The sequence below is a fragment of the Nicotiana tabacum genome, chromosome 24, assembly GCF_000715075.1.
Source record: "Nicotiana tabacum cultivar K326 chromosome 24, ASM71507v2, whole genome shotgun sequence".
Lineage (NCBI taxonomy): Eukaryota > Viridiplantae > Streptophyta > Magnoliopsida > Solanales > Solanaceae > Nicotiana > Nicotiana tabacum.
The window spans coordinates 102257697-102285675 of NC_134103.1; the positions used below are offsets into that span (position 1 = coordinate 102257697).

Below are 27979 nucleotides of genomic sequence, written 5' to 3' on the forward strand. Positions count from 1 at the left end.
TAAAAAATTATGATCAAATATAATTCGTTTGACTCTCGAAATTCAAATACTATTACATAAATTGGGACGGAGGATAATAAATTAATAAAATTAATAATAATAATTTTCTGTAAAACAAGACGTGGGACGCATTCAAACAAGTTTTGAACATTATTTTATTAACGTTAATAAACGAGAATTCTAACACCGTGTTTCTGTTATCATATTTATTCGTCTGTCTCCCAAAACAGTAGTATGAATTCGCATGCCAATTTATTTTCCAAAAATTAATATTTTACTTGTCAACGGCGTGTATAGAAATACTAAAAATATTATTTTAAAAAATTGTATTAATTTAACATATTGTGTTAAAATTAATCAGATATACTCACATGTTAATTCATCATATTATGGATGTCACCGTAGGATTAACAGTTTGTTTGGATGGTTGTTATATATTGTATCGTATCATATTGCTGCTTTAAATATAATATTTATTTTAATTGGTATTTTAATTTTATTATATTGTATCGTTAAATCAGTTGCTACGTAGTGATAAAAAGACCGATTTGGTATGGTCGTTACCTTCTTTTTTTCTCATCTTGCTCTTACCATAATTCTATTTTACATTTCATCCTATCCTTTTAATAATTATTCTGCCTCATACTTTACTTTTTCTTTGTAATATTGTATGCCTATTCTTCAAATTGATAGTGTGTGACATATGAAATAACGAAAAACGATACAATTTATCCAAATAATATACTAAAATAATACAATACAATAAAATACAACATGATACGATACATTAAGAAATGATATGTAACAACCATCCAAACAAACTGTAACTCTTTTAAGTAAAGTTATAATCTTGTACGTTAGTTTTATACTTGGTTCTATAAGTGTTCCTCTTTTTCCCCATTAAGAATTAATCAGTTAAGTAATTAACTAGTATGTTGGTTTTTATTCCTTTCTCTTATATTTGCAGCTATGCGTTTGGCTTTTCCTCCATTTATATATTTGAAATTTATATAAAATTTGATTCGGCCGATCAGGGGCGAAGCTATGTTGGCCCAAGGGTGGTCAACTGACCACCTTTCGTCGAAAAATTATACTACGTATAAGATAAAATATTACTTATTATTGATTAAAAATAGATTTTGAACACCCTTGCATAACCCACTGGCAAAGCATGTTTAAAATTTGAGCACCCTTATTGAATTTTCTGGCTTCGCCATTGCGTCTGATGCCTTAGTATGTGTAAAATTATCAATCTACATTCTACAGTAAATTTTATGTGACTTTTGAAACTTAAGTGACAATTTTTCACCTTTTGAGAGCCTAAGTTTCAATCCTAAATTAGTTTGACTTAGCTAATGAATCATTTGTATGCATTCGTTCAATATTCAATCGATTTATCATAGTTAATCTTTGCCAGAACTTAAAACTATTTTTGTTTTGTGAATTCACGTTCGATGAGTTTTAAAATACTGCTACTTAACAATGACAATGACACAATTATTAGAAGCGTTAGATCAAAATAACTTAAGTTGGTATTAATATCTCTGAGGTATTTTGCAATTTTTTTCTTCAAAACGTAAAACTCTTCAATTGGAGCATTTGTATGCTTGATCCTCAATTGCACAACAGGATAGAGAAGGAAAAGATGGAATAGAGATTGTGAACGCTAAATTCACACTAAGAAATACTTCCCCACATATTACTAGACTATAAAACTTAGTAGAATTTTTAGGTATTTTTTCCGAGTTTCTCTCTATATTTTTCTTAAAAGAGAATGTGAAAGGTTAAAAAAGGAGTTAGGTATGAATTGTTAAATCTTACTTACAGATTGCTATTACATTAGAAGAAAAGGGATTTGGGAGAAAAAGTGGTAAAAGGGCTTGCATTGATGCAGCTACAACAACAACCTAATAAAATCTAACTAATGGGGTATGGAGAGGGTAGTGTATACGCAGACCTTACCCCTACCCCGAAGGAGTAGAGACTGTTTCCGATAGACTCTCGGCTCAAGAAAATAAAAAGACAAAAGGACAAAAGGAGACAATATTAGTATCACCACAACAATCATAGGAAGAAAAAGAACACCATGAAATCCAGAAGAAAGATGCAAAGCAAAAGCGATAGCTAGTAAATAGGTCATTCACTGAAAAGCGAAATAGTAAGACACAACATTGCCACTAGCTATCTTAGACAAAACCCCTACCTGGCTAGTCCCACAATGGTACGAAGTAAGGCAAGACTCAACTACCTCCTAACATACAACCCTAATACTCGACCTACACATCTTCCTATCAAGTGTCATGTCCTCGGAAATTTGGAACCTCGCCATATCCTGCCTGATCACCTCTCCCCAATATTTCTTAGGCCGCCATCTACTTCTTCTCGTGCCCTCCACAACCAGCCGCTCACACCTCCGTACCAGAGCATTTGGACTTCTCCTCTGAACATATCCGAACCATAACAAATAACTTTATGAAATGATAGTAACTGAATATATATACACACTAAATTCAGAGCTTTTGTTCTATGCAGTTACAACATAAGAAGAATTTTACATCATCGAATTAAATTGACCAATAAGATTTGTATAACATATTAAATTTAAATAATCGTGTAAGAATTTTTTCACTGTCAACAACAATAACAACCCAGTATAATCTCACTAGTGGGGTCTGGAGAAGGTAGTGTGTACGCAAACCTTACCCCTACCCTGAGATAGAGAGGTTGTTTCCGATAGACCCTCTGCTCCCTCCCCCAAAGAACTTCCCACCTTGCTCTTGTGGTGACTCAAACTCACAACCTCTTAGTTGGAAGTGGAGGGTGCTTACCACTTATAAATAAAAGAAGAACTAACCCAAATAGCCGTCCATCCAATTGCTTAAACTAAAAATAATCGGTAGATATATAATATATGCATAATTTATGTATTACATGTGTATAATTATGTATATTTAATGTATAATCTATGTATATGGCTAGAAAAAATAAAACAACAAATATTGCCGGCTATTTGTGTAAAGATATGCTCATTTTTAGTTTCTTCAAGTGTTATAGTTAGTTGAGATCTAAAAGGGTAAGGTAGCCGTTATCATTAGACATGACTCGTAAGTCGACATTCTGATCCATAAAGTGTGAAGGAATCCGATATTCAAAGCAAAATGTGACGTTAAAAAAGAAAAAAAGGAACACCTGGCACAAGAAGAAAGTATGCAGCGAAAGGTCAAACAAAGTTGATTGCAACATCTATTTTTAAAACCTTGGCTTACATTACATCATGCTTACTATGCCAAGAATTTTAGTGTTGCACTTGCAGTGAACTGTTACTAGTAAATGGCAACTCCAAAACACTTGTACTGTTGTACATACCTACAAAAACACCTGTACAGATAACATAATCTAACATCTCAAATTTCTCCAGTCATCTAATCTCATGAACATCTCTAAATCAATACCAAATCTTTACACTAGCCAGTTGCTGGAAGCTACAAAAGTTTGTCTGAATCCCATCCTTGCAACGATTTGAAGTTTAAATTCCTCCAGGCAGACAATTTTCGTCTATATTAGCAGTTCTTAGATTTGAGGAAGCCTCAGATTAACTCTAAAGTCTAAATACGTTCAGGCTTCAGCAAAACAGCTCCTGAACGACCATGACACATCCTTTTGAAGGCATTTGCTATATCTCCAAAGTACGTAGTAGTCTCAGCTATTCAAATCATTTCCAAACTTTCTGCTACTCTCCACCAGAAAATGAGAGAATTACGATACTTTGTTAAATGACAGGTTGAACTTGCAGCAATGAAGCGTTCCCACATTGAAGTTTAAAAGTTCCACCGATCCAATTGAAGTTTGGCTTCAGCCATGTCTTTCTGGGCCTTCTTCCTCCGATAAAATATTGGGCAGTCTCGACTGGTCAAAATCAGGATCGTTAGATTGGGGGGGGGGGGAAGCAATAAGAGGAATAACTAGCAATAGCAAGTCTATTATTGTCCAAAATCAAATAACAAATCTTTAGGGCCTGGATTGAAATTAAATCTGAAACAATGTAAAAAAAACCACATCTCAATAAAAGCAGAAAGATATTCGAACCTAGTGCATAGGACATCCTGATGAAGAGAGCCTTGGCATTCTTGGCATTGTGTCCATAGCCTCCCAAAAAGCTTCTCTAGTTCAGCCACTGCATAGAGTTGTACACAGTTATCAAGCAATGATAAAGAAGTTCATAGCTCTCTGTCCTTCCCTATAGACATCTGGAAAAAAAATACCACATCCACTTGGGAAATGAGCAAAAAAAAAAGTGTTAGTAATGGGGATGTACCATTAGCCACGGATCTGCAATAAAGTTCAGCTTCTCTTCCTTTGCAGTGATTGCAGAGAGTTCGATCAGAACCACTGGATGAAGGAGCAGAGAAGTTAATAAACTATTCTGCAATATTTACTATAGCTTTTTCCAGGAAATAAGCAAGCAATACATCCGCTCAACTCTCCAGAGAAGTTCATAATGCTTTGATCCACTTGGTCCCATTTCACCTTAAACTTTTTCGCCAGAGAAATACTCTCCATTTTATAAATATAAATGATCATTTCATAACTCTAAGGTAGTCTCAACACTCCCACCTATCATGTCACCAAGAAAGCATGAAATTCAGCTAGGAATGGCTGCTATACTGACTCTTCCAAGATATCTTATAATTACATAGGGAACTTAAATTAGCAATTGAGCAAATTTTAGATCTACAGATTGGAGAAGGACCACTATCAGGCAGATGCTTTTAGCAAAGGTTCGAAATACAAATACTATGTCTGTAACTCACAAGTCAAGGAGAATGTTGAGAGGAAGGCCTCATTTCCCTTAGATATAAAACAGAAACTTCTCTTGTAAAATTTAAAGGGACAAGAAAGAAAAACTGCACCTGATTAGTGCTTTGCATCCAATGCAAGTGAGTTGCTTCTTAGCAAATTTCATAATACCACTGTTTGAAGGGGTCGATATTGAGATCGATCTTGTATGACTTCCTTGAAGAAGCTCTTTACTTGCATTCTTCAGTATTGGCTCAAAAATCCTCAGAAGTGGCTGATATAAAACATATTTGTTAAAAGCAGGTAGAATGAATTTGTTAACTTAAAAGAAAAATCTAGCCATACTGACCTTACTAATTTGATTTTCAAGATAGTAATGAGGATCTATAGGTATGTTGTTCTCTAATACGTAAATAGGGTCCTCTGACTTTTCATATGCCTGCTTGTCATAACATAACCATGATTTGACACAAGCACACAAAATGTGGAGTTTGTTATCACATATTAAATCAGTTGGATGATTACCTTGGAACCTTTTGCAGCTTTAATGATGACGTAAGGTACTCTATCACCAATATTAGGTGCAGTAGCAGCATCTCGCTATCATCAAATCAAAGTTTTTCATCAATTTCATTTATACGTTGCACAAAAGGTATAAGAATCCTAGAAATGTGCAAGTTCCAGAATAGTTCAATGGGCAGATCCTCTGCCATTTTATTGTATTCAGAAGGAGGATAGCATGAAAGCTATTGTGTTCTTTGGGGAGCATAGAATAGGTTAAGACAATTAAATCACCACTCCAGCTTTAAATAACTAGAGTGCAGGGATGTAATGGTCTAACCTACAGAGAGATAAAAGAAATAAACAAACAAAAAAATGATAACTTGATTACTCCTAGTTTTGCTTCAGTACAAGATTACAAGTGCATACAGGTTTGAGTGCAGCAATGAAGGTTTGATTTCGGAAAAAAGTTTGAAATCTCTGGAAAGAGAAATCCCACCCTTATATTTAATAGGTTCAAGAGTTAAGCCCCTTTCCGGAAAATACTAGTAAGATATATTTCTCAGCCAAAGAGTCTGTTTTAACTATATATACAGAAGAGCTATAATGTAAAATTCATGAATTTCAAATTCAAATAGAGTAAATTGTCGAAGAGATACTTGGCTCCTTGGGCTATATTTCTATCTTAGGTTGTGAAAGAATCTGAGCATCTAACCCAAAACCTTAAGGCAATGAGTGGACTGACCCATGACATTATAAATCCCTTTAGAAACTCTTATACAACCAATAAAGGACAAGTGTATGCTTAACTCCCTCCTGCAAGTGTAACTCGGTTCTATAGTTTACACACGGATTTTCGAAAACTTTCTTCTTTTTCTTTAAGAAGACTGAGGAATGGACCTGAAGTAGAAGGAGAGCAGGTAGAAAAGTGGGCCTGAAGCGGAGGAAGAGACAATAGGCTAAAGAAATGGGTCTGGAGTAGAGAGAGTGAGTAGGTTCGATAGGCTACGGAATGGCATGAAACAAAGTTAGTGATTCATGGGCTGAATTGAGAGAAAGAGAAGTCCGAAGCGATACAATATTAGCAAGAAAGGGTTATGAAACCAGGCTTACCAAAGTTTGATTCCAATACCATGTGAAATAGCTGGCTATCCAAACCAAAACCTTAGACAATGAGTTTAGTGGCCCATGACATTATAAATTCGTTAGACACTCTTATAGAATCAAGGTCAAGGGTATGCTCAAACATAGCCATAGGCGGATCTACATGGTAGCAAGGGTGTTCAACCAAACCCCCTTCGCAGAAAATTTTATTAATTTTATGTGATATTTCACAAAATATCACTAATATTCAACATATATGCTACTTTGAACACTCTTGAACAAAGAAACAAAGCTGGTATAACGGTGCAGGGGGTTCAAGCCAAGTGTTCGATTCTTGCTTTCCTCTATGCGCTTTTTTTTTTTTTCCATTTATGGACAGTTGTTTTACCATTTTTGTCATAATTTTACCCAGGGAAACAGAGTCCTTTGTTGCTTTTTAATATTTGCTTCATTTTTCAACAAAAACTACAACCCCTCTCCCCCTCTCTTCATTCATTTTTACTGAAGCCTCGCGTTTCTTTTACAGTTCTTCGACTTCTTTCTTCTATTTCTTCTTCTTTTTCTTTTTAAGTACTATTATTAGTATATTAGTGATATGTATATTTGTTGTGGTTTAGCTAAGGATTGTATCTGAACATCTTCCTAAATATGTTTTATTATTAAAAAATTCTAAACATCCGTAGTTGGCTTTTTTTAAAATTATTTTATGATATTTGCATTTCGCATTAGCTTTTTAAATTAAAAAGAAAAAGTTACTTCAAAACAACGTAGTAATGTTTTAGTTTTGATCTAACATATTATTAATTTAATTTTAAACATTAGTTCATTTTGTATTTTACTTCAATTTTTTTATGTAAACCCCATGAACGAAATTTTTTACTGTTCCTTCTATAAATGTCGCCGAATAAAAAAATCTTTTTTCAAATCTTGAATCTCCATGCTAAAGATCCTTCGTCGGCCACTGAACATAAAGTAAAGAAAATATTGGAGCTATTAATGTTCCAACAAATTTTTAAGCAGCGTAGAAGAGGAACGAGAAAAATCCCGAAGTTGTTATACCCAATATAGTGGTTGTTCAGCACATTAGTTGCACCAACTGTATCAGATGCTACAAAATAATATTATAATATCATTTTAGATTTATCTCCTAAATTAGGATAACTTTATTGGCAGAGTTCATCAGAAAGGTAAAATGTGCTCACTTCTTTTCACAATCACATTCAGTTCAAACAGGTTAGGTTGCAAAATATTGCAGAAAGGCACAAAAAGTTGAAAAGTTAGCTTTTTATTAAACATACAAGTCAAAAGGATGAATTGCTGAGGCTGAATTTACTTGATCGTATTAGAGGTTGGATGCTGAGAAGGGGGGCAAGTAAATCAACTGAATCATAAGGTAGACTAAGCAGAAGAACTGAGAGAACTTTTGAAGCTCTTACAGATGAACATTACAACTGATTCTTTTCATGCTGAAGTGACCATAATTAATCATATAAAAAGGACTGAAATAGTCATATAAACAGGACTGGAGAATTTGGTTAAATAACTAGTGAACAGTTTGAAACTTTTGCATTATCTTTTAAAACCTGAGAAATATAAACCAGTTGGCAGCTAGTTTGTATTATTAACAGCAAATTCGAGTAGTACTGGAATCCTTGGCACAAAAACCAGCGCAGAATTTCACAAAAGTAAGCTACTGACAACAAAACTTAAATATAGTGATTTCTTTTTTTTTTTTTGATGACCGAGAAATCCGTCTGGGGCCGATCCTTTGGACCAACAGCAGCCTTCGAAACTCAGTGGATAATGGGCCCGCACCTCTACCCTTCTCCACTTAAATACCAGGCTTTGCTTTGCATGGTGTGGGGGCTTGAACCTGTGACCTAAGACACAAATCCACCACCCTTTGCCACTTGAGCTAGGCCCTGGGGGCTTAAATATAGTGATTTCTGGTCTAAGTCTTATCTATAATTATGAGTATTAAAAGCGCAGAAGTTTTGGATGAGAACAGCCTTGCCACGAGAAATAAGGAACAAATGCCAAACATAATGAGAACATATTAGAAGGGGAACTTAACAGCTTAAGTTGAATAAATTTCAACCAGCAAATACTTTTGAGCATGATGCTAGAGATCAATCTTCACAGACAAAGGACACAAGTAACTGCTCTTGAAGATATTGAACCAAGATTAGAATGATAATAATTTCCACTAAGCTTTTAAGAAATACACAAATACATAATGTTTTACCAACCTTGCGCATTCGCTCTGCAAGTTCAACATGTGCTGCCTTTACTTCATAATCATCTCCAGTTTTCGTCAGACCCTGTTGAACTTAAGTAGTTAGAAAATGCTAAACTAACAATTTTGAAATATTCAAACAAGTTGCAAGAAGCAAAAGCCCCACATGCACCTGATTTAAGAGTATTCTCACCTTAGTAATAACCAAAAGAGACAAATCCATGCGGTTCATGAGAAGATCTGAGATAGTATTCTTGACATATTGAACAGCACCAGGAACATCTCTGTCCATTAGTATTTTATGAAGGCACTCGGTTACAAGGTTCTTGACCAAGAGACAATTATCCCTCCGAACAGTTTCAATCCCTGTTGAAAATTGGTAAAACTGTAACAATTCATCATCACAATATGCACCTTGTGAGAAGGCACGGGAGAAAATATATTATTGATATATTGAATGAATGAATAATACTACACAAGAGGTCCTTATTTATAGCTATACTATACAAGGACATACTACTCCTCTACCAATGTGGGACAATACTATACTATATACATGCTGTAAATTAACACTCCCCCTCAAGCCGGTGCATACAAATCATATGTACCGAGCTTGTTACATATATAACTAATACGAGGACCAGTGAGAGACTTGGTGAAGATATCTGCAAGTTGATCATTTGACCTCACAAACTTTGTAGCAATCTCTCCTGAAAGTATCTTTTCTCTGACGAAGTGACAATCAATCTCAATGTGTTTAGTTCTCTCATGGAACACCGGATTTGATGCAATATGAAGGGCAGCTTGATTATCGCACACAAGTTCCATCCGACTGATTTCACCAAATTTTAACTCCTTGAGCAATTGTTTGGTCCAGACTAGCTCACATGTTGCCATAGCCATTGCTCGATATTCTGCTTCTGCACTAGACCGAGCAACTACATTCTGTTTCTTGCTCTTCCAGGACACCAAATTTCCTCCTACTAAAACACAATATCCAGACGTAGAACGTCTATCAGAAGGTGATCCTGCCCAATCAGCATCTGAGTATCCAATGATCTGCTCATGACCTCGATCCTCAAAGAGTAACCCTTTGCCTGGAGCCGATTTTATATATCGAATAATGCGGACAACTGCATCCCAATGACTATCACAGGGAGAATTCATAAACTGACTTACCACACTCACAGGATAGGAAATGTCGGGTCTAGTCACTCTGAGATAATTTAATTTTCCAACCAGCCGCCTATAGCTTGCAGGATCGCTAAGCGGCTCCCCCTGTCCTGGCATAAGTTTAGAATTCGGATCCATCAGAGTGTCAACAGGTCTGCAACCTATCATCCCCGTCTCCTCAAGAATGTCTAAAGCATATTTTCTTTGAGAAATAACAATACCTGAGCTAGACTGGGCAACCTCAATACCCAGAAAGTACTTCAATCTGCCTAGATCCTTAGTTTGGAAGTGCTGGAAGAGATGCTGTTTCAGGTTGGTAATACCATCCTGATCATTGCCAGTAATAACAATATCATCAACATAGACTACCAGATAAATACAGAGACTTGAAGCAGAGTGCCGATAAAACACAGAGTGATCAGCTTCACTACGAATCATGCCAAACTCCTGGATAACCGTGCTGAACTTACCAAACCAGGCTCGAGGAGACTGCTTTAGACCATAAAGTGACCGACGCAAGCGACATACAAGGCCACGAGACTCCCCCTGAGCAACAAAACCAGGTGGTTGCTCCATATAAACCTCATCCTCAAGATCACCGTGAAGAAAGGCATTTTTAATGTCCAGCTGATAGAGGGGCCAATGACGAACCGCAGCCATGGATAGAAAAAGGCAGACTGAAGCCACTTTAGCCACGGGAGAGAAGGTATCACTGTAATCGAGCCCAAATATCTGAGTATATCCTTTGGCAACAAGACGGGCCTTAAGTCGATCAATCTGTCCATCGGGACCAACTTTGACTGCATAAACCCAACGACAACCAACAGTAGATTTACCTGAGGGAAGAGGAACAAGCTCCCAAGTACCACTTGTATGTAAAGCAGACATCTCGTCACTCATAGCCTGGCGCCATCCTGGATGAGACAACGCTTCACCTGTAGACTTAGGGATGGAAACTGAGGACAAAGAAGATATAAAAGCATAATGGGGAGATGACAGACGATGATAGCTCAAACCGACATAATGAGGATTAAGGTTAAGTGTGGTCCTTATACCTTTCCGAAGTGCAATCGGTGTACTAGGAGCAGGGTCCGCAGCAGGAGCAAGGTCAGGTGCAGGACGAGAACCAGTTGGGCCTGATGGAGGACGCAAACGACGATGATAAGTCAAGAGTGGTGTTCCTGTGGCCGGGGAATTAGGGGGAACAACACTAGACTCCTCAACTGTTGGTATGGATGAAAACTCTGTGGTCGAAGGTGGAGGAGGAGCTATAGTAAACTCCTCAAAGGTCGGTATAGGTAGGACCTCAGATATATCATGGTGGTCAGCAGAGGTAAAGAAAAGTTTAGACTCAAAAAATGTGACGTCAGCTGACATAAGGTACCTACGAAGATCTGGAGAATAACAACGATATCCCTTCTGAACACGAGAATAACCAAGGAAGACACACTTGAGAGCACGGGGAGCTAACTTATCTTTCCCAGGGGCTAAGTTATGAACAAAACACGTGCTCCCAAAAACACGAGGTGGAAGAGAGTATAAGGGTGACTGGGGAAACAATACTGAATGCGGAATCTGATTCTTGATGGGAGATGAAGGCATCCGATTAATCAAATAACAAGCTGTGAGAACTACATCGCCCCAAAAACGCAACGGAACACGAGATTCAATTAGAAGTGTGCGAGCAGTCTCAATAAGGTGCCTATTCTCTCTCAGCAACCCCATTTTGCTGAGGGGTATAAGGACAAGATGTCTGATGAATAATTCCCTGAGAAGTCATAAATTGCTGAAATTGAGAAGATAAATATTCTAAGGCATTATCACTGCGAAAAATGCGAATAGAAACACCAAATTGGTTTTTGATTTCAGCACAGAAACTCTGGAATATAGAAAATAACTCAGTACGATCTTTCATTAAGAAAAGCCAAGTACATCTTGAATAATCATCAATGAAACTGACAAAGTAACGAAATCCCAAGGATGAACTGACTCTACTAGGACCCCATATATCAGAATGAACTAAGGAGAAGACAGACTCCGCATGACTCTCAACACTACGCGAAAAGGAGGCTCGGGTATGTTTCCCAAGTTGACACGACTCACAATCTAATGTAGACAAACTAGATAAACTAGGCACCATCTTCTGAAGTTTGGATAAACTCGGATGTCCTAAACGTCTGTGGATTAGATCTGGAGGATCTGTAACTAGACATGTTGTGGAAGGACTGAGTGAGTTAAGGTAGTAAAGGCCTTCTGATTCACGTCCTGTACCAATTGTCTGTCCCGTACTGCGGTCCTGCATAATAAAAGAATCGTCAATAAAGTATATACCACAATGGAGGGCACGAGTCAAACGACTAACAGATGCAAGACTAAAAGGACAGCCAGGGACATAAAGAACGGAATCTAGGGTGATAGAAGACAAGGGATTAGCTTGTCCAACTCCTTTTGCCTTAGTTTGACATCCATTGGCTAAAGTAACAGTGGGAAGAGACTGTGAATATACAATATTTGACAAAAGTGATATATTACCAGAGATGTGATCAGAAGCGCCGGAGTCCATGACCCATGGGCCAAGAGTGCTAGACTGGGAAACACAAGCAAAAGAATTACCAGAAACAGAAGTATCAGTCTGAGCAACTGAGGCTACTTGTGGAGATGTCTGCTTACTTGCTCGATACTGAAGGAGCTCATTATATTCTTCTTTAGATAAAGAAAATCCTTGGTTACCTGGAGTCTCGGTCTGAGCAATGTAAGCATTTTTGGGTGGACGACCATGTAGGGAATAACACATTTCACGAGTGTGTCCAAGTTTGTGACAATAAGAACACTTGGGTCTAGATCTTCCAAAACGACCTCCTCCTCGTCTATGCTCCATAGTTTGAGATGCCCGAACATCCATTGTCTGGGATGCAAGAACAGAGGAATCAAGTATCTGTGATGAGCTCACTGGTGGACTTGGTGCTGCAGCAAGGCGGAGTAATCGAGAGAATAATTCATCAACTGTCGGGACAGACGGACTAGCCAAAATCTGGTCGCGTACTGAATCAAGATCATTAGGAAGTCCAGCGAGGGTAAGAACGAGAAACATCTTCTGTCGCTGCTCTTGTTGTTTTTCCACACTAGCCGAAACTGGCATCAACTTCTCAAATTCCTCCATGACTGCCTGTACTTGACCCAAGTAAGTAGACATATCCAATTCCTGCTTCTTTAAGTTTATCATCCGTGATATCACATCATAGAAGCGAGATATGTCATTAGTGTATAAGGTGCGTGCCTTTGCCCAAACCAAATAACATGTCTGGAATGGACGAAACAAGGGCATCAACTTGAAATCAATAGATCGCCACAAGATGCTACATAACTGAGCATCGATTTTTGCCCAAAGTGCTATTGCCTTTTCATCTCCATCGCTAGACTGTTTGATTAGATGATCTTGAACACCTTGACCTCTACACCATAACTCGACAGATGAAGCCCAAGCTAAGTAGTTTGAACCTCCCATTAAAGGTTCCGAGGTAATAATAGCACTAGAGCTTCCAGAACTCATGTTTCTAGACCCAAAAGCCTCAAATCCCAAAGACATTGTTGCAAATTATTACCAAATAGGAGAAAGAATCAACTGTAATCCAATAAAACAGTGTACGGAAACACAGAAACAGAATACTGAAATACTGTAGCTGCCGGAATCTACTGTAGCCGTCGGAATAGTACTGTAGCTACCGGAAAAAACTCAAAGTTGTCGGAATGAAATGAAAACAGTAGGGGTAGGATCGGAATTACCAGGCGACCCAACTGTTCTGAAGGAAGATTTTCAAAAAATGGCCGGAAGTGGTCGTACGCGCCGGCGCGTGAGCTCACGCGCGTGAGCTTCTGGTGGCGCGTGGAGGCGCGTGAGGCTGCTTCTGCCGGAGTTGTTCACTGGGGTTTGGTCGCCGGACAGTGACGACTCTTGTGGTAGTGTTGGATTTTGCACAACACTGACAGAAATGAAGCAGATAGAAAACAACCTTAAAAAATACTGATTTCTCTTTCCCGAAATCGCTGGAATTTATGCACAGCGATAAGTCTCTCACAATTGCTCTGATACCATGTGAGAAGGCACGGGAGAAAATATATTATTGATATATTGAATGAATGAATAATACTACACAAGAGGTCCTTATTTATAGCTATACTATACAAGGACATACTACTCCTCTACCAATGTGGGACAATACTATACTATATACATGCTGTAAATTAACACACCTAATGAATGAAGAAATAGAGTAAGAATAATTAAATTAAAGGTAACACATATAGCATTTGCTATTTTTCAAGGACAACGTTATGAATGAAGGTTAGTGTTGAAGGGTGAGAGAAGTTCCAAGAATATGCTCACGATGAAAAGGTTAGGTAGCAAGCAGCTCACCTTTAGCGTCCATTTTGTCATGTTTGTCTGGATTTGTCCATAGAAGGCCGGCATATCTCTTCTTGCTAATCAGCAGATATGGATAATATATCTTCTCAAATTCTAGTCTTAATGGCTGAAAATCAATATGCCACCACAGGACAGAAAGGTGAAATGAAGAAGAAATTTGACAGAAGATGAGATTAAAATTATATCAGGCCACTAATGAGAACACATCTCAATATTTTAACATTTTCGAATTCCATTTTAGCAACAAACGTGGCAGGGAATCTCACAAGTTAACAAGCTTCCACACTAGAATACCATAAACCACGATAATTTTAATTGCATCAAGTTGAAAAAGAAGTTATAGTTATACTACTTATCAGAAAGAAGTTATACTGATGGAGAACGTAAAGTTTTCTAGTTTCTGATGCTTTTCAGTTATTCCTCTTCATGATATACCCGAATTAAGAATATGATATAACCATGACAAACTACAAAACACCTACTGGGCATTATCAGATAGCAATAACTGACCAACTGAATAAAGAGTATAAAAACTTCACAGATAACAGATTAGTGGCATGTATTACTGTTAAAGCAGACTCAGACTTAATGCAAGACATAATGATAGACAAAGAAGACCAAGAAATTGCACTGAGGTTACCTATCTCGAAAAGTGTTTAGATACTACTGATAAAAAGTGTTTAAAACAACTAAATCTACTGATTAAGAGAAGCACCACAGGTAAAATATGGACTGTCCCCATGTTTCCAAAACCATACCTGCAATTAGGGGTGGCAAACGGGCGGGTTGGGTCAGATATGGGACGGGGCGAAAACGGGTAATGATAAAATGGATAAATTATCCGATCCGACCCATATTTAATACGGATAAAAAAACGGGTTATCCGGCGGATAATATGGGTAACCATATTATCCATGGCTTCATGAATATGATCACTAGTCTCCCAAACTTGAGGAACCCCCAATTTGAGGTTTTACAAATATAAAAGTTAAACTCATTAGTTATCCATTTTCTAAATGGATAATACGATTCTTATCCATATTTGACCCGTTTTTAAAAAGTTCATTATCCAACCTATTTTTTAGTGGATAATATGAGTGGTTAACTGTTTTCTTTTAACCATTTTGCCACCCCTACCTGCAATGAAATATCATTTAATTGATCGATGTCAGATATTCAGCAGAAAAAAGCAATCATGTTCTCATCAAATTTCTAAAAGAGGATTGTCCACTGAATTCATATAGAAGAAAAAGAACACCAAATATACGAAAATAAAAGAGAAGGTTGGGACACACTTTGATAAATGTCTCACTAATGTGGTCAGCAGCTTCTCTACCCAATTTCATAGCCTCTTCCACTGTAGGCACACCAAACTGCACCATCACCGAATCTGTATCTCCATATATAACCTGATATCATGAAACAATCACAGTAAGAGAAACAATTTTTAGATAAAGTTAATAATCTGTTGCTGTAAAGGGAAATCCTGGCATACAAGATGTATGCCATGTATAGAGTCTTATCACACATGCTTTTTATAATGAACATAAGTAGTCAGCAATAACTAGAATATCATGGGTTCCAAGAATATGCAAGAAATGAAAATGTTCTACAAGTCCTTAATGGGTATTTTCTATCCATTCGAACACTCTTCTATCATTTCTCCGTGCTGTCCACACAAGCGCCAATGGAGCTAATTCCCTCGCTCTTCTTCTCTATCTCTTCCTTCTGAATTTCCACCCTAGCAGCATATATGTAACATTTCTTGACATCACCATTCAACTCCAAACATGTCCCACATCATACACCATAATCTATATGCAATCAGGCAATGAAGTATCAAATGCTTTGACATTTTCCCCACTTGCACAAGCAACAGATGATGTGTAGTTTCCTTGTTAGATTCTCCATGGCTTCCATGCTACTGTCCATGTGAAAAGCAACATTAGTAGGTGCTCTCGAGGAAATCTCTTTTTACTCGCGACAACATGCCACTCCTCTATTATTCCCATTTCTTGTTATTTCTGGCCATAAGCAACACTTTTTGCTTATATAGTAATCCAAGCTAGCTATTAAGCTCTAATATCTCCCGGTTCGCAAGCTTCTCCAAAATTTTAGGTCTCATGGTTCCTCCTCCATGTTCCTTACTAATATAGCTATCTGCTAGCGAGAGATATTAACTGACTGGAAATTTCACATGATGGGGCATCACCGCACCAATTCTGTTGTCAAAAAGTTGATTCTAGTTCCATTGCATTTTTTAAACATGATATTCCTCTCGAAAATACTTCTGTTCTTTCATTATTCCATTTCGAAAAGAACCATTCCATACAGCAAATGGTATCTCATTGGTCCTACCAACCCCCAACCCCCTCCAAGGTTCATCCTTGTCAACAAACAAAACGATCTTTTTTTTATTGGTAACATCAACATTTCTCTAAAACACATGATCTGCAATTTTAGTTCTCCAAATCCATTCCCTAGTAAAGCCTTATTAAACACACTCAGATTTCTCATACCTTAATCAGATGGTAAACATTTCACCTCCCAACTTGCTTGCACAGAAAGTTTCTTTGCGATTTATCCAACCTTTCTGCCAGACACCAATACAAGCATTAAGGACCAATAATAAGCCAAATGCTAAACAAAATATTCCTGATCAGTGTCTCTTTTCCCCTTAATGATACGTATCTCTTGTGTCAGACTTTTGGCTCTTCTTAACCCACAATACTGGGTTTCATACTGCATAGTCCTTGTGAGTCGCAGCAAAGATGGTCCCAGTTAAGTTGCTAATAGCCTGTTTGGCCAAGCTTCTCCAAGCCAAAATCACTTTTTAAGTGCTTTTTTCCAAAGTTGAAGTGTTTGGCCAAGCGTTTATAGGCAAAGAAATTGCTTTTGAGTAGAAGCAGAAGCAGTTTTGGAGAAGCAGAAAAAAGTAGCTTCTCTCCAAAAGCACTTTTGAGAAAAATACACTAAGAAGCAGCTTTTAAAAGCTTGGCCAAACACTGATTCTCACCAAAAGTGCTTTTCAAATAAATTAGCCAAACATAAACTGATTCTCACCAAAAGTGCTTTTGAGAAAAAGCACTTCTCAAAATAAGCTGATTTTTGCAGCTTGGCCAAACAAGTTATAAGATCCCGACCTTACAACAGAGAACCCTCTATCAACTGTCTGATGTAATCCACCTTACTCACTGCAGTGATTTTGTACTTTAGGTTTTCTTTAAACTCGATAATGCTTGAAGCCATAGTAGTATGCTCTACGGGTGATGGAGCGAACTCAACCCCAAAAGCAAGCCCATGATGTGAGGATTGACCAAGACTATATATAGGGAGACAACATTGATATCTCAACCAATGTGGGACACTCTAAAAATACTTACAGGATGTTGATAGGAAATCTCTAGCATGTATGATTTGGAATCTAAGGAATAACTATAGACAATGTACCTCAGCATTGTGTTCATACCCCTTAAGTACTGTGAACTTGTCCTCCACAAGCTTTTTTGTCTTCTCAATCATCTGTCGACCTAGGAAGATGAAGCACATGTCAGAAAACAAGTAGTTGACTTAGCTTTCTATAAAACAATGTTTCAACTGTTCAGTGTCATGTAATAAAATTGCTACTAATAATTGCATTACCATAGCTAGTAACACTTGAAGATATTTCTAAACATGGTAATTGACCAACAGTAGCTCCAGTAAACCCATATACTGAATTTGCACTAATCTGCAAAACCACAAGACATCAGTAGCTCAATTGACCAGACTAAATTCTTTTTAGTTCTAAGGCAGTTGTAGTACCTTGAACACAAAGAACCAAAGTCATATATCTGGCAAGAAAAAGTGAAAGCAGATCACACTTACAAAATTAGACATTCACTAACTCTACACGAATTACCTTCAAAGCTAGCTGACGTCCATCTAAGACAGCTTTGACTAAAGGATCTTTTGCTTCCTGAAACCAAAATATATTGTCACAACTCAATTTCAGAGGCTAACTTGTATTAAACTACTCACCATCTGTTAGATATGGAAATAGGAAGATTTAATTGTAAAATAGTAGAATAGGTATAAGTGTTCCATACCAGATTAATGTAACTATGTACACTACAAAGTGTTCCTATAAGAGTATTTACGTGTAATATAGTTGTCCGCACATTCCCTCAATCTAGTCTTCGCATAATATATTGATGTCGTTGAATATCCCCAAAGCTAGATTTCTAAAACTGGATCAGAAATACTCCCAATAAATATTTTTTTATAAGTATACGTAAATATTTTATATATGTTAGCACCAAGAATATGCTAGTATGAAAATCTTTACACCAAACTAAGTCCTCACAGATTGTGTAGAGAACTAATGAAGTCAACCATGGCTTCTACATCATTAGTATCATTTACATTTTCCATATTACTCCAAAAAGAAAGCAAAGAAATGCAATTAAATTTATGACTAGTAATATTCTTCTTTTTTTCTTCAAAAAGTCTTCAGTTTCTCTCCATATAATCCACCAAATAGTTGCTCCCAATAAAAATCCAAATTGAAGGATTCTATCGAACATTAGATAGAAGAAAATTACAAAGATTGAACACCAGAATGTAATGCAAATAAGCTAACCAGGATCCAAGAAAACAACATAAATCATAAAACTTTAGTTTACACCTTTAAATCTGCTTTTGCTCTTTTGCGAGCGGCCAATAGTTCTTCAAGAATTTCTGGAAGTATCCCCTGATGGAAAACAATTCAAATTATCATAATTAAAACAAGAACCTAAATAAAGGAATTACACCAACAGTTATATTTACCTTCTGTAAATCTGACTTGACAAACATTTCACCAGAAGGGGTCTTGTTGACATCCACTTCACAGAGGTTTAGTTTGTGGAACTCTTCAGGAGTTACCTAGGATGAGAGAAGAAAACCGAAACTTAGAACTGGTAGCATCAATGTGGAGATATTAACACTCAGCACTTAGTTCTCAGGTGTCACCAACATAAATTGAAAATTCAGGTAGAAAAGAAATATCATTGTCAAACGAAGAACACTTACTAGCGTGCAGTAACATAAATTATATGCCATCATGATCGACGGATATAGAGATGCAAAATCCAAAGTTGCAATTGGCTTCTCATAAAAACCAGCTCGAGCCTCCAAAACCTGTGTCCATATATTTTGACATGAAAATTACACAAGATATATAATTAGTATCTTCAACCTGACAAATCAACATCAAGGAAATAAAAGGTGTGATGGTAATATTTGATAGTCCTCCAAACATCCATGATTAACAAGGGTAATAGATCATACATCAAGCTTAACACAACAGGATCTTTGCACGTGTTAACTTTTCTTTTCCAGCAACAATATTCAGCTATTTGATGGATAAAAACTTTTTTTCTTACCGTCGCACCCTCATATGTTCCTTGCTCAGATCCAGCCTGTTTTACATTTGGTATAACAAGATTCCTTTGCCTCGCCTTCCTTAAAAGTTGAGAGAGTACCTGAAGATAGAGGCTGTTAGTTAAATTTCCACTGGAGAAAAATGAAGCAAGTTTAGGACTAACCTTAATGCTTTGCCCTCTTGCGAGAAGAAAAGATATAGGTACACCAGTAACTCGAGCCATCTCCACATAGTTATAAATGAACATTAATTTATCCAAAAGCCGTTGCGGGAGATAAGCATCCTGTAATGGAACTAATGCATTCAGTTTTTTTGTATAGTGAAACTGAATATTCACAATTTCATATCAGCAAATTACATTTCCATCAAACTCATCCAAACTTCCAATCACTAGATTCTATAGCCATTACTACTCATTAACCTATATCAAAATTTAAAGATAAGGAGCTACGCTGCTCAAAGTTCCTTAAAGAATCAGAGAGGAAGCTTTCTTTTTAATAACTAACTTGAGCTCATAACAATTTCATGTCAGAGCAAATTCTTTGGACTCCCATTAGATTTGTTTCTTACATGCTAGACCACAAACTGGATCCTTCTAATCTGTGCAAAGGAAGTTGACAAACACTTCGCTGAACAGTCTGCATTGACAACCTTAAATTTTCTTATCAATGGAGCATTGCTAACCAAATGGAATCTGTACTAAGTTGCCACATAAGGTAATTAGACGCCATTCTTAAAAATATGTATAATAATAGTATGGGAACATATTACAGTGATACTAGTTATAAGAGAGACAAGAAGCAGAATGACTAGTTCCCCATCAAGTATATGTTTGTTTCCTATAAGCTCAAATGGCATTTAAATCATGGAAAGTAAATAGTGGCCATGACTGCAAAATTATAATGGTTGAGGACCTTGCTACTTTGAAGCTAAGTTGCTCGGACTCGGGTGCGGGTGTCCGATACGGGTGCAGATCTAGAGGTCAGATCCTTCATGATCTAAATTTAAAGATTCGGAGGTGCGGATCCAGGTACGGATACGGGTGCGGGGATTCGGCTAAAAATAATTCAATTATTTAAAAATAGAGTTATAAAAATATGTTTAAATTATGAGACATTATGTGAAAAACTTACAAGGTATTCCGAGAAGGAGAAAATATTGAACAAGAGTAGAATTTTAGAAGGAGATAAAAGGAAAAGGACTGACATAGAAATTTATATATACAAGGTATTCCATTTTCTTCCATATCACCCTAGCTTTTGATTTGTTTTCAAAAATCATTGTATCTGTCCCAAATTTTTCCGTTGATTTTGGTCAAAGTACCCAAAATCGGTTGACCAGATCTGACACGGATCCCACACCCATACCCACACCCACGTCGTGTCGACACGGGTGCGGCACTGAAAGTGAAGAGTCCGAGCAACTTAGCTTTGAAGACCACCTTTTGTCACAATTTGAAGATAACCCAGGACGATATAGGCATGACATAGTTAATGGACCATATTGATAATATTGTATCTTCCATGAAATATTGGCCAAAGATTTCCACACAAGATTCAGTTGTAAAACAATAGACATACCTATAGATTAAATCATCATGTACCAGAAAAGAAAAAAGAGAAATCATTGTGGGCTGATCAAAAGCTTAATGGATCACTAGATGGAGAAAACGGGTTTGGACCAAGTCCCCATATCCCAACCTTCTTATGCTATGCGAGATATTTGCAAGCTCTTCCCTAGTTACTGGTAGGCCCAGCGTCTGACTGTACTAATGCTTGTGGACTGACATCGCATTAATTTGTGCGGTAGCTATAAGGAGAGTGCAACAATTGTTTTTGCACCAAGGCTCCTGAGCTAGTCAAAGAGCTCTTCCCAGATAATGCAGGGCCAACAACATTGTCATGGAACTGCAATCCCAGAGGGCTAAAGACCCCAATTCGTGTGATTTGGCATTTCAAATCACTTCATTGGGCGTTCTAAACATGGACATTGTAACTCAGAGTGCCAATTTGTTGATTGACTTAATTATTAGGAAAGGTTTGATTATGATTAAGATTTGAGTTTACATTGATTGATTGTAATTTATTTCCCTTCCTAAAATAGTCATAGGACCTAGTGTATAAATACTTTTGCTTAGGGATGTAAGAAATACAAAAAGTCTTTTCTTCTTCTCAAAAATCTACATGGTAAAAGAGTCATTGCTGCCTTTTTGAGGTGAGTTATCTCCTTCACAGTTAGGGTTCCGTTTTTATGAAAGAGGTTGAGGTGTCTCTCTTGGTGATTGTCAACAACACAAACTCCTTATGGTCAATTTTTTTGGAATTTTCTTTTCTGTTGGGGTCGCTAAAAGATTCCGAGCCTATCCCTACCGGTTTTGATTTTTCCGTTCACCGAAGTTAAGGTTCCATCGAGACAAATTTGGTTTCCGGGGAGGCATATTATTTTTGAGCAATTTTCTTCATATTTTCTTCTTATTGGGCAGAAAATATGGAGACATTTGTGAGAAAGCACGGGAGAATATATTATCGATATTAGATACTCAATACAATACAAGAGGTCTGTATTTATAGCTATACTCTACAAGGACATATTACTCCTATTCCAATGTGGGACAGTAAACTAACACTCCCCCTCAAGCCGGTGCATACAAATCATATGTATCAAGCTTGTTACATATATAACCAATACGAGGACCAGTGAGAGACTTGGTGAAAATATCTGCAAGCTGATCATTCGACCTCACAAACTTTGTAGCAATCTCTTTTGAAAGTATCTTTTCTCTGACGAAGTGACAATCAATCTCAATGTGTTTAGTTCTCTCATGGAACACCGGATTTGATGCAATATGAAAGGCAACTTGATTATCGCACACAAGTTCCATCCGACTGATTTCATCAAATTTCAACTCCTTGAGCAATTGTTTGGTCCAGACTAGTTCACATGTTGCCATAGCCATTGCTCAATATTATGCTTCTGCACTAGACCGAGCAACTACATTCTGTTTCTTGCTCTTCCAAGAGACCAAATTTCCTCCTACTATAACACAATATCCAGACGTAGAACGTCTATCAGAACGTGATCCTGCCCAATCAGCATCTGAGTATCCAACGATCTGCTCATGACCTCGATCCTCAAACAGTAATCTTTGCCTGGAGCCAATTTGATATACCGAATAATGCGGACAACTGCATCCCAATGACTATCACAGGGAGAATTCATAAACTGACTTACAACACTCTCAAGATAAGAAATGTCGGATCTACTCACTGTGAGATAATTTAATTTACCAACCAACCGCCTATAGCTTGCAGGATCGCTAAGCGACTCCCCCTGTCCTGGCAAAAGTTTAGAATTCGAATCCATGGGAGTGTCAACAGGTCTGCAACCTATCATCCATGTCTCCTCAAGAATGTCTAAAGCATATTTTCTTTGAGAAATAACAATACCTGAGCTTGACTGAGCAACCTCAATATCTAGAAAGTACTTCAATCTACCTAGATCCTTAGTTTGGAAGTGCTGGAAGAGATGTTGCTTCAGATTGGTAATACCATCCTGATCATTGCCAATAATAACAATATCATCAACATAGACTACCAAATAAATACAGAGACTTGAAGCAGAGTGCCGATAAAACACAGAGTGATCAGCTTCACTACGAGTCATGCCAAACTCCTGGATAACCGTGCTGAACTTACCAAACCAGGCTCAAGGAGACTGCTTTAGACCATAAAGTGACTGACGCAAGCGACATACAAGGTCACGAGACTCCCCCTGAGCAATAAAACCAGGTGGTTGCTCCATATAAACTTCATCCTTATGGTCACCGTGAAGAAAGGCATTCTTAATGTCAAGCTGATAGAGAGGCCAATGACGAACCGCAGTCATGGATAAAAACAGGCGAACTGATGCTACTTTAGCCACGGGAGAGAAGATATCACTGTAATCGAGCCTAAATCTGAGTATATCCTTTGGCAACAAGACGAGCCTTAAGTCGATTAACCAGGCCATCGGAACCAACTTTGACTGCATAAACCCAACGACAACCAATAGTAGATTTACCTGAAGGAAGAGGAACATGCTCCCAAGTACCACTTGTATGTAAAGCAGACATCTCGTCACGCATAGCCTGTCACTGTCACCATCCTGGATGAGACAACGCTTCACCTGTAGACTTAGGGATGGAAACCGAGGACAAAGAAGATATAAAAGCATAATAGGGAGATAACAGACGATGCTAACTTAAATCGACATAATGGGGATTAGGATTAAGTGTGTTCTGTGTACCTTTCCGAAGTGCAATCGGTGTACTAGGAAGAGACAAGTCCGCAGTAGGAGCAGGGTCAGGTGCAGAACGAGAACCAATTGGGCCTGATGTAGGGCGTGGACGACGATAATAAGTCAAGAGTGGTGTTCCTGTGGTTGGGGATCTAGGAGGAACAACACTAGACTCCTCAACGGTTGGTATGGGTGAAACTGTTGTGGTCGAAGGTGGAGGAGGAACTATACTAAACTCCTTAAAAGTCGGTATAGGTAAGACCTCAAATATATCATGGTGATCAGCAGAGGTAAAGAAAGGTTTAGACTCAAAAAATGTGACGTCAACTGACATAAGGTACCTACGAAGATCAGGGGAATAACAACGATATCCCTTCTGAACACGAGAATAACCAAGGAAGACACACTTGAGAGCACGAGGAGCTAACTTATCTTTCTCGGGGGCTAAGTTATGAACAAAACACGTGCTCCCAAAAACACGAGGTGAAAGAGAGTATAAAGGTGATTGGGGAAACAATATTGAATGCGGAATCTGATCCTTGATGGGAGATGAAGGCATCTGATTAATCAAATAACAAGCTGTGAGAACTGCATCGCCCCAAAAACGCAACGGAACACGAGATTCAATTAGATGTGTGCAAGCAATCTCAATAAGGTGCCTATTCTCTCCCTGCAACCCCATTTTGCTGAGGGGTAGTACAAGGACAAGATGTCTAATCAATAATTACTTGAGAAGACATAAACTGCTGAAACTGAGAAGATAAATATTATAAGGCATTATCACTGCGAAAAATGCGAATAGAAACACCAAATTTGTTTTTGATTTCCGCACAGAAACTCTGGAATATAGAAAATAACTCAAAACGATCTTTCATTAAGAAAAGTCAAGTATATCTTGAATAATCATCAAAAAAACTAATATATACCACAATGGAGGGCACGAGTCAAACGACTAACAGATGCAAGACTAAAAGGACATCCAGGGACATAAAGAACGGAATCTAGGGGGGATAGAAGACAAGGGATTAGCTTGTCCAACTTCATTTGCCTTAGTTTGACATCCATTGGCTAAAGTAACAGTGGGAATGTGAATATACAATATTCGACAAAAGAGATATATTACCAGAGAAGTGATCAGAAGCGCCTGAGTCCATGACTCATGGTCCAAGAGTACTAGACCGGGAAACACAAGCAAAAGAATTACCAGCAACAGAAGTATCAGTCTGAGCAACCGAGGCTACTTGTGGAGATGTCTGCTTACTTGCTCGATACTAAAGGAGCTCATTATATTCTTCTTTAGATAAAGAAAATCCCTGGTTACTTGTAGTCTCGGTCTGAGCAATGTAAGCATTTTTGGGTGGACGACCATGTAAGGAATAGCACATTTCACGAGTGTGTCCAAGTTTGTGACAATAAGAATACTTGGTTCTAGATCTTCCAAAACGACCTCCTCCTTGTCTATTCTCCATAGTTTGAGACGCCCGAACATCCACTGTCTGAGATGCGAGAACAGAGGAATCAAGTATCTGTGATGAGATCACTGGGTGACTTGGTGCTGCAGCAAGGCGGAGTAATCGAGAGAATAATTCATCAACTGTGGGGACAGTCGGACTAGCCAAAATCTGATCGCGTACTGAATCAAGATCATTAGGAAGTCCAACGAGGGTAAGAACTAGAAACATCTTCTGTCGCTGCTCTTGTTGTTTTTCAACGCTAGCAGAAACTGGCATCAACTTCTCAAATTCCTCCATGACTGCATGTACTTGACCCAAGTAAGTAGACATATCTAATTCCTGCTTCTTTAAGTTTGTCATCCACGATATCACATCATAGAAGCGAGATATGTCATTAGTGTATAAGGTACGAGCTTATGCCCAAACCAAATAACATGTATGAAATGAACGAAACAAGAGCACCAACTTGGAATCAATAGATCGCCACAAGATGCTACATAACTGAGCATCGATCTTTGCCCAAAGTGCTATCTCCTTTTCATCTCCTTCGCTAGACTATTTGATTAGATGATCTTGAACGCCTTGACCTTTTACACCACAACTCGACAGATGAAGCCCAAGCTAAGTAGTTTGAACTTCCCGTTAAAGGTTATGAGGTAATCATAACATTAGAGCTTACAAAACTAATGTTTCTAGACCTAAAAACATCAAATCCCAAAGACATCGTTGCAAATTATTACAAAATAAGAGAAAGAATCAACTGTAATCAACTGAAACAGAGTAAGGAAATACTGTAGTCGTCGGAATCTTACTGTAGCTTCCGGAAAAAATACTGTTCACGCCAGAAAAATATAAAAGCGGTCATAATTTGTTGTAACCTGGATGGGTAGGCTCGGAATTCCCTTGCGAACAATCTGTCCCAAAGAATTTTTTCCAAAAAGTGACTGGAAAGGGCCCCACGAGCCGGCGCGTGACGTCGGAGCTTCACCGGAAAAATTTCTTCATGCGGCGCGTGGGAGCGCGTGGAGGGTCTTCTGACGGAGATATTTTTATGGGTTGGTCGCCGGAGGCCGATCTACTTCGTGGTGATGTTGGTTTTTGCACAACAATGACGAAAAATGGCTTTTTCTTTTTTAAAAACGGCAGACCTGTGTTTGCTGGAAAAAAGACTTCCGATTGACTGATTTCTCTTCCCGAAATCGCTGGAATTTATGCACAGCGATAAATCTCTCACGATTGCTCTGATACCATGTGAGAAAGCACGGGAGAAAATATATTATTGATATTAGATACTTAATACAATACAAGAGGTACTTATTTATAGTTATACTCTACAAGGACATATCAATCATATTCCAATGTGGGACAAGACTACATTATGTACATATCTGTAAACTAACAACATTCAAGGAGACGGTTTTTGAAAAAATCTTGTCTTCGGATGAAATTCAGCTTCTATGTCGCCTCCTAGCCAAATTTGACTCTGATATTGTTGCCACATCCAATTATGTGCAATTAGGTACTGCCTTTGTTGCTCATCTTAATTCTTGGATTGTTGATTCTGGTGCAAAGAGACACATGACAGGCTCTTCTAAAGGCATTCAATACTATTCTTTGTGTCTCAAAGGAGATAATGTTAAAATAGTCAATCGTTCTTTAACACTTATCTTTGGAATAGGTTCTGTCGTTTGTACTCTTAATATTAAACTATCATCTATACACCATGTCCCTGAGTTCCTTGTCAATCTTTTATCAGTTAGTGCCATCACCAAAGCTCTAAATTGTAAAATCGAGTTCTTTCCAGATCATTGTATTTTTCAGGATCTTCAAACAAGGAAAAGGATAGGTAGTGGTAGATTGCGTGATGACTTGTATATATTAGATGGAATTCAAAACTCTGGTCAAGCCATTTTTTAGGAAAAGAAAGAATGTCAACCAAGAAATAATACAGCGGCATAGACGGTTAGGACAACCATCATTCTTTGTTTTGAAGAAGTTATATCCCGATTTGTTTTCAAGGACTCAATTTGAATTTGTGTTCTATCATGTGTGGGAATATGCCACGCATACTAGAAACTCTTATCCTGTGAGTGATAATAGAAGCAAATTTTCATTTATGACTATTCATTCTGATATATGGGTTCCTACCCAAACTGTTTCTTTGTCTGGAAGTCGATAGTTTGTTACTTTCATTGATTGTTGCACTAGAATGACTTGGGTATATTGCCAAAAGTGAAGTATTCTCTTGTTTTCAGTCATTTCATAAGATGATTTGTACTCAGTATGATGCCAAATAAAAATCTTGAGAACTAACAATGGGAGTGAATACATGGATAAAAGATTTGGTGCTTATTTGGAGTCCAATGGGATAGTCCATCAGACTAGTTGTCCTTACACTAGTGCACAAAATGCGGTCGCTGAAAGAAAAAATAGGCATTTATTAGAGGTAGCAAGATCTGTTATGTTCACCATGCATCTACCAAAACCTTACTAGGGTGATGTTATTCTAGTGGCTACTTATCTTATCAACATAATGCCACTTAAAACCCTCAATTTTCAAAATGCTCTGGATGCTTTAAAGGGTAAGAATGAATATATTGTTCCTCCAAAGG

The 27979-nt window shown here is 37.8% G+C and overlaps 1 protein-coding gene across 1 annotated transcript in view; it reads right to left on the minus strand.

Annotated features, from left to right (window-relative positions):
• Window positions 1-3206: 3206 nt before the first annotated feature.
• The window catches only part of LOC107781169 (DNA polymerase delta catalytic subunit), a 43214-nt gene continuing 18441 nt past the window's right edge, over window positions 3207-27979 (minus strand). Inside the window, exons 13-30 of the mRNA XM_075247107.1 lie at window positions 19802-19921; window positions 19640-19738; window positions 19287-19394; window positions 19044-19139; window positions 18901-18966; window positions 18136-18192; window positions 17877-17964; window positions 17685-17764; window positions 15530-15643; window positions 14226-14340; window positions 8832-9004; window positions 8652-8723; window positions 5323-5397; window positions 5147-5236; window positions 4911-5071; window positions 4316-4389; window positions 4087-4174; window positions 3207-3906 (exon numbers count right to left, since the gene is read on the minus strand). Of these exons, the coding sequence (XP_075103208.1) occupies window positions 3819-3906; window positions 4087-4174; window positions 4316-4389; window positions 4911-5071; window positions 5147-5236; window positions 5323-5397; window positions 8652-8723; window positions 8832-9004; window positions 14226-14340; window positions 15530-15643; window positions 17685-17764; window positions 17877-17964; window positions 18136-18192; window positions 18901-18966; window positions 19044-19139; window positions 19287-19394; window positions 19640-19738; window positions 19802-19921 (1764 nt within the window). The 3' untranslated portion in view covers window positions 3207-3818. The remainder of the gene's footprint in view (window positions 3907-4086; window positions 4175-4315; window positions 4390-4910; window positions 5072-5146; window positions 5237-5322; window positions 5398-8651; window positions 8724-8831; window positions 9005-14225; window positions 14341-15529; window positions 15644-17684; window positions 17765-17876; window positions 17965-18135; window positions 18193-18900; window positions 18967-19043; window positions 19140-19286; window positions 19395-19639; window positions 19739-19801; window positions 19922-27979) is intronic.